The sequence below is a fragment of the Palaemon carinicauda genome, chromosome 26 (assembly GCF_036898095.1).
Source record: "Palaemon carinicauda isolate YSFRI2023 chromosome 26, ASM3689809v2, whole genome shotgun sequence".
NCBI classification, from domain to species: Eukaryota; Metazoa; Arthropoda; class Malacostraca; order Decapoda; family Palaemonidae; genus Palaemon; species Palaemon carinicauda.
In genome coordinates, this window is record NC_090750.1 from 97,376,621 (window position 1) to 97,389,912 (window position 13,292).

At 42.6% G+C, this 13,292-nt stretch overlaps 1 protein-coding gene across 1 annotated transcript in view; it reads right to left on the reverse strand.

The window, feature by feature from the left end:
* Window positions 1-4,516: 4,516 nt before the first annotated feature.
* LOC137620081 (uncharacterized) overlaps window positions 4,517-13,292 on the reverse strand; it is a 489,014-nt gene continuing 480,238 nt past the window's right edge. The window contains exon 20 of the mRNA XM_068350356.1: window positions 4,517-4,654. Coding sequence (XP_068206457.1) covers window positions 4,517-4,654 — 138 coding nt within the window. The remainder of the gene's footprint in view (window positions 4,655-13,292) is intronic.

Here is a 13,292-nt window from a genome sequence, read left to right on the forward strand (position 1 = left end):
CGTAAGCGCTACGAAGAATGACTTGCAAATTATGTAAATTCATTTCTTTTTCTTGCAAGGAATGAAAGAAAATACTAACTTACAAAGCAAAAGTATTTAATTTTTATATGTAGAAGGAAATATATTTTATTTTTAAGAAAATATTTATCCTATTAGTATACTTTCTTTAGATATTCATCGATGTAAATAAAACTAGTGTACTGTACAGTAAAATTTATGCTACGTAGTACTCATGACGATCGATACAGTCCCACAAAATACTTTGTATCGTTATTTAATATTTTGATAATGGGAATACTAATATTAATCGTTAGCCTATTGGATTCTCATTCAAGCCCTTGGCGAAAGAGTAGAATCTCTCGCAGCGGGCAGGACTAAATTATGGTCTGATGTGAAAGAGTTAAAAACTGCAAGTGTTAGTGCTAAAATCAGTGCAGCGGAGGGTGCGGCTGCTTGGACCTGTCGTTCTCTTAGCCCTGGACCTCTTCCAAGCTCCCCAACCCCTGGGAGAAGGAATGTCGACAGGCGAAGGGAGGCGAGAGGCGTTAGCTCTCGAGCAGTCGTCCCCTCGAGCATACCTGTTGACGCTTCCCAGGACGCTCGCCTTCGCCATGGGAAAGGCGAGGTAAAAGTGTTATCTTCGCCGTCGGATGACGCAGCTCACAGACGGTTCTGGTGTCTTACGTATTTCCCTTCCGGCTCAGAGGGAAGTCCTCCGGCCAAGCGGCCATCTACTTCGGTAGGAGACAAAAGAGCAGCCTGCGAACAGGAGAGAGTTGCTCGTCTTGACGCCGAGCGTCAAGATTCTAAATGCCATGACACCAAGCGTCAGAAAGCCACAACAAGAAGTTGATCCGAACCTTAGTGTACTGCAAGATATGCAGCAGAAACTCTCCTCCCTCATGCAAGTCTATCAGCCTGCAAACAAGAAGAGAGTGGCTCACCAAGACGCCGAGCGTCAGGAATCTTTACGCCTTGACGCCAAGCGTCGGAAAGCTAAGAGTCGAGAGGTTCTTGACGCCGAGCGTCGTGTAGAGGAACATCTTACCAAGCGTCGGGAACCTGGTAACCGTGACGCCGAGCGTCGTAAGGAGGAACATCAAGCTAAGCGTCGAGTGACTGGTACGCATGACGCCGAGCGTTAAGGAGTTGGACGTTGGGACGCCGAGAGTAAGAGCCTCGGACATCATGAAACCGAGCGTCGAGATCGCGAATGTCATAGTTCCGAGCGTCAAGATCGCGAACGTCATAGTTCCGAGTGTCAAGCGTTGGAACAACGTGACGCCAGGCGTCATGATATTGGACTCCTTGACGCCAGAAGTCAGGATATTAAGGAGTTGACTCCAAGGAAACAGGACGTCTCTACCTCGATTAGAGACCTGTCGGAAGAAGGGATCGACTGTCACCTTTCCCCTAGTGATCCCTTAGAGGAAATCTCGGAAGGAGAAGATCCTAGGACCCTTCATCCTTCAGTGGATTTAAAGAAACTTATGAGTTTTTTTTTCCGAAGAGTTTCCTGATTATTTTGCTCCTGCTGCTCCTCGTTCCCCGCCTTCAGAATTTACGCTAGGGAAAGCGTCGGAGGAGTCTCTGTTCATGAAGATGGTATTGTCTCGCTCATCTAAGAGAGCCTTGAGAATGATGGGGGACTGGATGCAATCTAAGAAGGACCAGGGAAAGACTGTTTTTTCTTTTCCCCCGGCCAGATTGGCTTCCAGATCTAGCGTTTGGTACGAGACTGGAGAAGCTCTCGGCTTAGGAGTTCCTGCCTCTGCCCAAGGAAACTTTTTGAGTCTGGTGGACGCCCCTCGTCGGACAGCCAGGAGAAGAACCAAAGTGTTCTGGTCAACGTCGGGGCTGGATCACCTTCTCAAAGTCATCTTCAGAGCTTTCGAGGTGTTTAATTTCCTTGACTGGACTCTGGGAGCCTTGGGAAAAAAGGTTTATGCTTTGAAGGATGTGGACACTGAAGGCCTCGTTCACATTATGTCTTGCATGGACAAAGCATTAAGAGACGGGTCCAATGAGTTGGTGGCTCTCTTTTCGTCGGGTGTTCTTAAGAAAAGAGCCCAAATGTGCTCTTTTTTTGGCTAATGGTGTTACACACCCATACAGAAGTCGGAATTGCTGTACGCACCTCTTTCTTCCTCCCTTTTCCCTCAAGAGCTGGTCAGAGAGGTCTCTTCTGCCTTAGCCCAAAATGCCACACAGGATTTGGTGTCTAAGACAGCAAGGAAGGTTCTGCCTACTTCTTTCTCAAGCCGTAAGCCTAAGGAGGAAGCTCCATCCCATCAGTTTTTGCAGCCCTTTTGAGGGAAAACTCTCAGCAGCGGTAGTACCAGACCCGAGGGAAGGAGAGCAAAGAGGAGAGGCTCGAGACCAGGGCGAAGCAGAGTTGACTGCATTCGCCTTCAGACAGCAGTAGGAGCCAGACTAACCAACTTCGGGCAAGCTTGGGAGAGGAGAGGAGCAGACCTTTGGTCTGTACAGTTACTCAAGGAGGGATACAAAATCCCTTTCGTAGGGAAACCCCCTTTAGTAGTAACTCCGATAGATCTCTCGGCCAGATACAGAGAGGAATCAAAGATACAGGCGATGCAACAGCAAATGTCTCTCTTATTAGAGAAGGAGGCAATAGAGAGGGTGCGAGATTTACGGTCACCAGGATTTTACAACCACTTGTTCCTGGTTTCCAAGAACTTGGGGGGATGGAGATCAGTCCTTGATGTAAGTGCTCTCAGCGTCTTCGTTCAGAAGATGAAGTTCACTATGAAGACAACGAAATCAGTCCTATCAGCAGTCAGAAAGGATGACTGGATGGTCTCTTTAGCCCTCCAGGATGCGTACTTTCACATCCCCTTCCATCCGAACTTCAAGAAATACCTGAGGTTCATATACAAGGAGGAAGTTTTCCAGTTTTGGGCTCTTTGTTGCACCTCCCCTTAAATCTTTACGAAGTTGATGTCAAATGTAGCTGGTATGCTGCTTTCAAGAGGTATCAGAGCCTCCCCGTATCTGGGCGACTGGCTACTCAGAGCTCATTCCTACGATCGCTGTCTGGTGGATCTGCAGATGATGTTGAAGTTATCAGAAGAACTGGGTCTTCTGGTAAACAGAGACAAGTCTCAACTGACCTCCATCCCAAGAGATTCTGTATTTGGGGATGGAGATTCGGAGTCGAGTTTTTTGGGCTTTTCCGTCTGCTCTAGGAGGGAACAAGCCCTGGTGAAGCTTCAATGCTTTCTAGAGAAGCAAAAGTGTTCTGTGAGGGATTGGATGAGTCTTCTGGGAACCCTTTCCTCGTTGGAGCAGTTTGTCTCCATGGGAAGACTGAATCTTCGTCCTCTTCAGTTCCCTCAATCTACCTTGGGGAAAGGAGCTGGACGCAAATGTATCCCCTTTTCAGAATCCACAAAGCGATGCCTTCAGTGGTGGAATGACCCCATCAAACTTCAAGAGGGCTTTCTCTGGAACAGAGGATCCCAGACCTTGTGTTGTGTTCCGACGCCTCAGACTCGGGATGGGGAGCAACACTGGGAAAGTTGGAGATCTCGGGTTCCTTGACAAAAGATCAGGAGATCCTCCACATAAACCAGAAGGAACTGTTGGCAGTCCTGTTAACCCTCAAAGGCTTCGAAGGGTCAGTCCTGAACAGAGTGGTACAGGTCAGCTCAGACAACACTACAGCATTGGCCTACATGGCCAAGCAAGGCGGAACCCACTCGAGGTCCCTTTACGAGACTGCGAGAAAACTCCTTTATTGGGCAAGAGAAAAGAATGTAACCCTAGTAACAAGATTCATTCAAGGGGAAAGAAACATGATGGCAGACAATCTCAGCAGAAGAGGTCAAGTCCTGTCTACAGAGTGGGCGCTTCATTAGGAAGTCTGCAAGATCCTGTGGCGAACTTGGGGTCGTCCTTGTATAGACCTGTTCGCAACCACGAAGACGAAGAGACTGGAGACTTACAGTTCCCCCATGCCAGATCCCAAAGCAGTTCACATCGATGCTTTCCTCATGGACTGGTTCCACTGGACGTGTACGCGTTTCCTCCATTCAAGATTGTGCACAAAGTAATGCAAAAATTTGTGTCGCACGAGGAAACCAGAATGACTAGTGGCCCCCTTTTGGCCCACAAGAGAGTGGTTCACTGAAGTACTGGAATGGATGGTGGACACACCTAGAAGCCTCCCATTGAGAGTAGATCTACTCAAACAACCCCACTTGGAAAGGTACCATCAAAACCTCCAAGATCTACATCTAACTACCTTCAGACTATCGAAAAACTTACGAGAGCTAGAGGTTTTTCGAAGGAGGCAGCTAGGGCGATTGCCAGAGCAAGGAGGTCTTCCACCATCAAGGTTTACCAATTCAAGTGGGAGGTTTTTTAGAGAATGTACAGAGCCAACTCTGTTTCCTCTTCCAGTACCTCTTTGACTTAGATTGCTGACTTCCTTCTATACCTTAGAAGGAAACGTAACTTTTCGACCTCAACCGTCAAGGGTTACAGGAGCATGTTAGCAGCCATCTTCAGGCATAGGAATTTGGACCTCTCCAACACCAAAGATCTCCAGGACCTTCTCAAATCCCTTGAAACGACTAAGGAACGACATCAGGAATCGCCAGCTTGGAATCTGGACATAGTCTCCAAGTTCCTAACGAGTAACAGGTTTGAGCCTTTACATTTAGCCTCGTTTAAGGACCTCACCATGAAGACACTCCTTTTGGTCAGTTTGGCGACAGCAAAAAGGGTCGGTGAGATTCATACCTTCAACAAAAATGTAGGCTTTAGAGATAGCAAGGCTATCTGCTCCTTACAGCTAGGCTTTCTTGCTAAGAACGAATGCCCTTCACAACCCTGGTCCAAGGCTTTTGAAATTCCGAACCTTTTGGATTTGGTTGGAGAGGAATCAGAGAAGGTCCTGTGTCCAGTAATAGCCCTGAAGTTCCACCTGGAAAGAACGAAGAGTTTACGGGGTAAGTCTGAAGCACTTTGGTGCTCAGTCAAGAAACCTTCGTTACAGATGTCTAAGAATGCACTATCCTTCTTCATCAGGCTCTTAATAAGGGAGGTTCATTCACATTGTAGTGAGGCAGACCTCAAGCTTTTGAAGGTCAAGGCACATGAAGTTAGAGCTGTGGCAACTTCTGTAGCCTTCAAGCAGAATAGGTCTTTGCAAAGCATTATGGACACGACATTCTGGAGGAGTAAATCTGTGTTCGCCTCACACTATTTGAAACGTGTCCAGACTCTTTATGAGGACTGCTACACCCTGGGACCATTCATAGCAGCAAGTGCAGTAGTGGGGGAAGGATCTGCCACTACATTCCCGTAACCTAATGCCCTTTTCTTCTCTTGGAACTATTGTATTTTTATGATTGTTGTGGAGATTGGATGCAGTCTTCCACAATCATTGATTTTAGTCAGGTGGTCAGTTTGTTCCTTGGGAGCGCCCGGAACAAGGGTGTTGGAGGAGGTCCTGTCACATAGAGGTTTTACACCGGTTTGACAGCTCCTAGAGGTCTTCAGCCCCCTCGGTGGATCGCTGGATCTCTTAAGGAAAGCGGACATAATGAGGCAGAAATTCATTGAAGTCAGCTTCCTTAACAGGTACGAACCCTTAAGCTTGTTTATTAACTCTAAGGTAAATTCCAACAATGTTGGCTGTCTCTGACCCTCCACCAAAGGTGTCAATCAGCTATATATATATAACTACCAGGTAAGTCAGATGTTTAAAAATATTTTCATAATCAAATAAATTTTTGAACATACTTACTTGGTAGTTATATATAATTTAATTCCCACTCTCCTCCCCTCTAGAGACCTAAGGGCATGGAAGATCTGAGGAATAGTTGGAATGGTTCCAAGTACCTGGGTAGAGAGCACACTGGAGGTACACCTGGATACCCAATCGGCGATTGCCGCGAGTTTTGAAATTGCTGTGACGTCAGGGACTAAGCTATGTACTGTATATAACTACCAGGTAAGTATGTTCAAAAATTTATTTTATGAAAATATCATTTTTAATTTTATAAAGTATGAAGGATGTTTTGGAATGGGGCTACTTTCCTGTTGAGAAATTATTCTTTTCATAGAAAGAAGAGGGTTGGAAATTTATTCTTCCTCGATAGAAGAATTATTCAGCAACTTGAAATTTTTATTCATAAACATATATTTTTTAGATAAGAAATTGGTTCATTTTGTTAGATTTTTTATAGCTATGCTTTTAAGCTTTCATGTCTTGTGTAGCTTCACATAATATTAATGGTATATCTCCTTTTCCCATGGTTTTACAAAGGGATTAAAGCATACTACAGGTACTACTAAAATACATATCCTCACCACTATTCGTGGGTATGCTATACTACACTCATTATATTTGCAATACTGTTTTAATTAGTATACTGGTTTTATCAGGTAAAATATTAATCTTAACTTAAATCTATTTTCTTATAATGCAAGAGCACACTGAACATAGCTTGTTCATCCTGTGGCGGGATGTAAACAAAAACAACCCCCACACCCTTGAATCTTACTTCTGACAATTGTCTCCGCAACACAAACTTTCCCCTGACGTTATCATAAACTGGACTCTTAGACTGAAGGGCAACAAAAACAAAACATGACCTTAAAACTATATTTCTCAAAACTTAAAACTAAATCAATAACCATCCACATTCAAATTATCAACACTTAAAACTAATCAAAAACTCAACACAAAATAACATATATATAATAACCAAAAGCACCATTCATATAACCCGCAAAAACCCTAACAGACTTAAAATTATCCCATACACCAAAACCAATATTTGCATATGTGTGGACGTCTTTGTCCACACAAGGGCCAACAGTCCTTTTACAGCCCAACCACAGCTCTCTAGCTACCGTAACACTGACAAATGTTATTTCATAATTGCATTAATCATCATCATCACAATCCTTATTGTCGGTGATCCAAACGGAAAATCCTTCAAACGGGCTGGGTCATTATGGCATCAAAATCAAGAGAATCGTTCAGTGCAATCAAATCGTAATCCTAATCGTAGTCCAGGTCATCAACAGTTGCGTAATCCAAGAGCAGTCTTAATACAATCTAATACAGGCCAGGTCATCAACAATATATCCACTTTCCAAAAATTTAAGTCTCTCCAAAGGAGGAATCACGGCCTGCCAAAATAAAAAAAGAAAACACTTACGAACACTCCTAACTAACTTAACTATCGCACTATAATCAAAGATAAACAATAAACTTTCTATCATTCATGAACGCACCTAACAAAAATAAATAAAAACAGTACTTACTCCGAATATAAAAGAATCACTTCACAGCCGGCTTTCAAAGAACAAAAAAAACATAACCGACTCCTGCTACAGTCAAAGATCCAATGCTTTCGCCCAAGACATTCATCACCGCCCTATCCTAGCTAAAAAAATGTAAACAAACAACCTCAAATATACCGACAGTCTTTCCCACTACAAACAATCATTCGCTAACTACCCTTGTTCTTCGGCGCGCACCGCGGACACACAAAACACGCACACACAAACGCACATACACACATACTCTCTCGCGGACGCGCGATCTAGCAAAACTAAAGCAAATGAAATTCTCTCTCTCCTCTCTCTCTCTCTCTCTCTCTCTCTCTCTCCTCTCTCTCTCTCTCTCTCTCCTCTCTCTCTCTCCTCTCTCTCTCTGACAAAACTAAAGCAAATAACACTTTCTCTCTCTCTCTCTCTCACAAAACTAAGCAAATAAATACTCTCTCTCTCTCTCTCTCTCTCTCCTCTCTCTCTCCTCTCCTCTCTCTCTCTCTCTCTCTCTTCTCTCTCTCTCTCTCTCTGATGACAAAGCTAAAGCAAATAAAATGTCTCGATTAACAATACTAAAACAACTCACTCTCACTCTCTCTCTCTCTCTCTCTCTCTCTCTCTCTCTCTCTCTCTCTCCTCCTCTCTCTCTCTCTCTCTCTCTCTCTCTCTCGATTTGGCAAAACAAAAAAATAAATTAAAATAAATTAATCCTCCACATTCCTCCCCCCTTACTTTGCCAAATCCTCACACAACACTTACCTATTTTCTCATTACCCAGTCGCAATCAGGAACAGGGCCTCGGCTTCGAGTAACTGGGCCTTCATATACCTGCACTCTCTCATTCACTTCTTCCATGTCGTTTTCATTCAACTTACTATTACTATTCCGTCTATGTTCTGCTCGTCTAAGATATCATTCACTATTTCATCTTACCTCAGTTTCATCTGGCCCAAAAATCCCACTAATTTTCTGTCAACAATTCATCCATTACATCTAACCATTTTCTACTTTAACAAAAGAATCATTCATACTGCTTATCATTCTCCTATCTTTCATTCCTCGTGTTCGTCATACGTTCTCTTGCCTCATCTAATGAAAAACCACACACACTATATAATAAGTATCATTCATACTCATCCAAGTTTCATCTGTATTAATACATTTATCTTCCATACTCACCTGTACATTTACACCCTTGTCCTGCATATTCTGATTCCCGCCACAACTACAAAATTTTCCTGTCTTTTATCCCCAGTAAAATTCTCAGACTTCTTTTTCCTTCCATACTCTACTAACACCAATTGCTTATCTTCTAAACCTAATGCCTCACACATACTCGGTTCATACTTGTTCGTTTTCAGCCATTTATTCATACCATTCTCCTGAATATATCTTGGTACCTCCTTCCATTTTCGCAACTGATTGTAGTGGGCCCTAACCTTTTCCACACTACCATCCACACTTACTTTACCTAAAACATAACTCAACCCACTAGAATCAACATCTAGCACCTCATATGGACCTTCAAACTTATCACGTACCTTATTGACATTCATTCTTCCTTTATCAATTACTTCTTTTAACACTTTCTCTCCAACTTTGTAGCTTACAAACCTCTCATTTGCTTTCTTCCAAACATCTTTATCATTCTCGGACACACTCAATCTCGGTTCTTACTATCTTTTCAAAATTCAACACAAACTTACACGGAGACATACCTGTACTCTTGTGCACCGTCGCATTATACGCCCACAACGCACGCCCAACATATAAAATCCCAATCATTATCACATGTACTCATCATCCGCAAAATTTCAGTCAAGTTTCTTACCGTCCTTTCAGCCAAACCATTCGCACTTGGCATATACGGAGTCGAAATATACATGTTCAATGCCCCATTCTCTTAACATCTGCTCAAACTCCCATCCAACAAACTCCGGACCATTGTCACTTAACATTTTTGCAGGCTTACAAACACTCATCGGCAACATCACTTGACTTACCATTCTCGCTACAGTCTCACTTCTTTTATTCTTGATGGGTACTGCATACGCAAACTTGCTCATATGATCGACCATGATAATCATTCCCACATGTCTCCTCGCAGTCCACAGGCAACGAAACACAATCAATCACAAACATCTCAAATGGCTCTTTCATACGTAACCTCAGAACAGGCGGACTTGCATGCATGCCTCTGGATACTTCCCTTCTGACAATCCTCACAAGTAGTCGCTACATCCCTACAAATTTGAACTCAACCCAGGCGTAAACAACCTCTCTCGCATGCATTCCCACAATTTATTCTTCCCCATATGCCCCATACCTTTCATGCACTACCATACACATACTTACAGCTGCATGCATTGGAAATACAGGAACATATATATCTTCATCCATTCCCCTATGCAAAAAATACACAATATTCTTACAAACAATAAATCTTTTAACAACTTTCTTATACGCTTCCAAATCACACGGCCATTCCTTCACCCTAATACCATTTAAAATACATTCACGTAACCTATTTATTTCAAAAACATTCACCTTGCATTTCTTCCACCTCTTCTTTGCTCAACAAATCTTCTTCACTCTTTGCAATATCAATCATGCCAACAAAATTCACCATGAATACACTATTATCCGCAATTACTATTACCTTACAGCCATTCTTTGAAAGCAAACCCTTACAACATCAACTGACACATGGTGCAACCTCAAAAAATCTATTCCTATCAAAAACAACTAGGCATTTTCATTCTCTCCCATTACAATAGAATTATGTTCAACTTCCATACTCCCTAGTTTCACCTTCAACCTCACTTCTTCCCAAACAAGTAAACTTCCCTGACCTATTCCATGAATTCTCACACTCGTACACTGTCTTTTCACTTCCCAATTGTACCTCTCAATTTCCCTGATAACCGACTCATTTACTAATGACACTTGAGCACCCGTATCAATTAAACTACAATATTCATTTTCATTTATATTCACATATGTCATCATCCTTCCTTTTACACCATGCATACATACATTTACTCTCCTTTCAATTCTGTCGCTCACTTCACCAATATGTTCATCATCATATTCACTGTCCTCTATACCGTCATATCTTAGATTAAGGTCACTTGCACCATTATCCTTCTCACTCAACAATTTTGCAACATTCCTCATTACATTGCATCCTCAAGATATATTCCTATCATTCTCCTTATATGCCCTATATTCCATCGGTTGATTCCATCCAAAATACAAATACACAGTTACACCATACAACATACTTCCCCACCATTAATATCTTTGATAATACCTCCCCTTCTAGTACACTTCTCTCCTCCTCATATACCATTTCTTTTGACACTTCATTCATCACCCTTCTTTTAAGCTCGTTTACGCTACCGGTATTTCCGTATTTAACCCCTCTTGCATTAACTTACTTAAACCCATTAGGATACACTATATACCATATCTTCCCCTTTCACAACTCTGCTCCACAACTAAACCTTCAGGCAACCTTTCAGAATTCTGATTACTCTCTTTATCTTCCATCCTCCCATGCATCCTCGACATCGCATCTGCTATCACATTCTTATTTCCCGGTACATATTTCTAACCTAAAATCAAATTCATTCAAATCCTCTATGGTCCTAGCAACCCTTGCATTCACACACTCTTTCCTTATCATATACACTAGGGGCTGATGGTCAGTACGCACAATGAATTTTACACCATACAAAAATACTTTCAATGCTTTCACACAAAATCCGTATTGCAGCCAATTCCCTGTCAATCGTCGAATACTTCCGCTCAGCTTTATTAAATGCTTTACTAACATACGCTATTACTCTCAATTGCTCTTCTCCATTTACTCTCTGCATTTGAACCAAACAACCACCCATACTAACCCACTCGCTCCGTATACAACTCTAGCATATTCGCATTGTTCACTGTAGTCTGGAAATGCCAAAGTGACGTCTTTCGCGGCCTCTTCCTTCAACCTTTCAAACCGCTTCTATCATCCGAACATCCCATTTTAATTTTGTACTATTCCTTTTACCCGTCCATTCATTCAAAGGCTTCCTATACCTGAACAATCTCTAACAAACTTGCGCCCAAACTCAACCAAACCAAGAAAACCTCGCAACTCACGCACAGTCCGGGGACATGGAAATTCTCGCACCTTATTCACAAACTTGTCACTCTTCCTTATACCAGATTCACGCACTACATGCCCAAGAATTCCACCTCCCTGGACAACCATGTACACTTCTCAAGCTTAATTTTCACACCAACTTCAATTAACCGCCTCATCACTGCCTCAAGCAACCGCATATGTTCCTCAACAGTCTCGCTCGCAATCAGAATATCATCCTATAAAAACAGTCACCTTCTGTTGATCGGAAACCAGCCAATACAACATTCATCGCTCTTTGGAAGGCAGCAGGCGCGATTAGCAAGACCAAAACTCAACCTTTTAATTGAAAGTGACAATTTGTACTTGAAAATGCGGTAATCGGGCCTGCTCCCCTCTGCCAGAGGCATCTGGTAATAGCCCCGCACCAATCTAATTTAGTAAAAACTTTCATTCCATGCATCTTATAAACACAATCAGACACCACATTCATTGGAAACGTTCTTTAACAGTCACCTCATTCACCTTCCTATAATCAATACACATGCGTAAACTTCCATCAGGCTTTCGTACAGGGACAATAGGGCTATTCCAGGCACTCTCACTCCTTTCTATTACCACCCATACGCTCTATTCCTGACACTGCTCCCTCTATCCCTTGGCAATAGGCGGAGAAAAATGCCTGGGACGCTGATATATGGGGGTATCATCACTGAGAACTATTTTAGATTCTGGCAGGTCTGACCCCCACAATCATCGTCACCGAGACTCATAACTCTCCGCTTATCCCATAACATCTTAAGCAATCGTTCCCTTTCGACCTCACTTATACTCTCATCTAACTATAATTCTTCCTTTCAACGTATCGTAATCCCAATCGTCATCGTTCTTTACCTTACAGCCATTACCTGTCTCGCCTTAACATATCTTCCATCCTCTACATTGATCAGTGTATACATAATACATACATCCCATGCAATCGCCCTCACGTATTCCACGTACTCTCTTCCTCCTAACACTCTGCAACAACCTTACATACACCTGGGGTTCCTGCATATTCATAACACCATCATATATATACGCACTCGTTTTCACCAAATTACCTGCTTCCATACCTTCCACTACATATTCATCCTTGTCACTATTTGAAAATCCCAGACTGCTCGGCATGCAACTTTTACACTAATAACCTCACCTTTCTTACCCGATAACTTTACACTTTCCTTTGCTACCAACGGCACTCCCTTCCACACCTTCGTACTCACTCTGCCGTCTTCCTTTAAATAAAATTCCCACACAAATATTACCTTTAACCTTTATTTCTATCATATTCACACTTGGATGTACAATCATACCACATTTTTTCAGAAATTTATACCCAAGCAGTACGTCATATTTCTCATTCGCTCCCTCAACCCACGTAAAAATCATTATCCTCCATCATCAGCCCCCCAATCATAACATTTTCCCGCAACTTTCCTTGCACAGGCATACGCAAATTACCAATACCTTTTACTTCACCCTTACATCCCTTAAATTCACAAACCTCTTTTACCTTATCATATGCATTCCTAAACATTAAATTGACACCACAACCAGTATCAATCAAACCAACCAACTCTACACCATTAAAAATCATTTTCACACTCATGCAATCATGTGCTCTTTCTCCCATCACATCTTCATGCAATAAACCCTCAGGAACATGCATCACATTCACTCCCCACACACGAGGACTCACCCAGCTGAACCCTCTGATTAATTAGTTTCCCGAACATCCTGGCTGACTTGATCCCTTCTTTCTACAAACCCTAGCTACATGCCCATCTGCACCACATTCAGT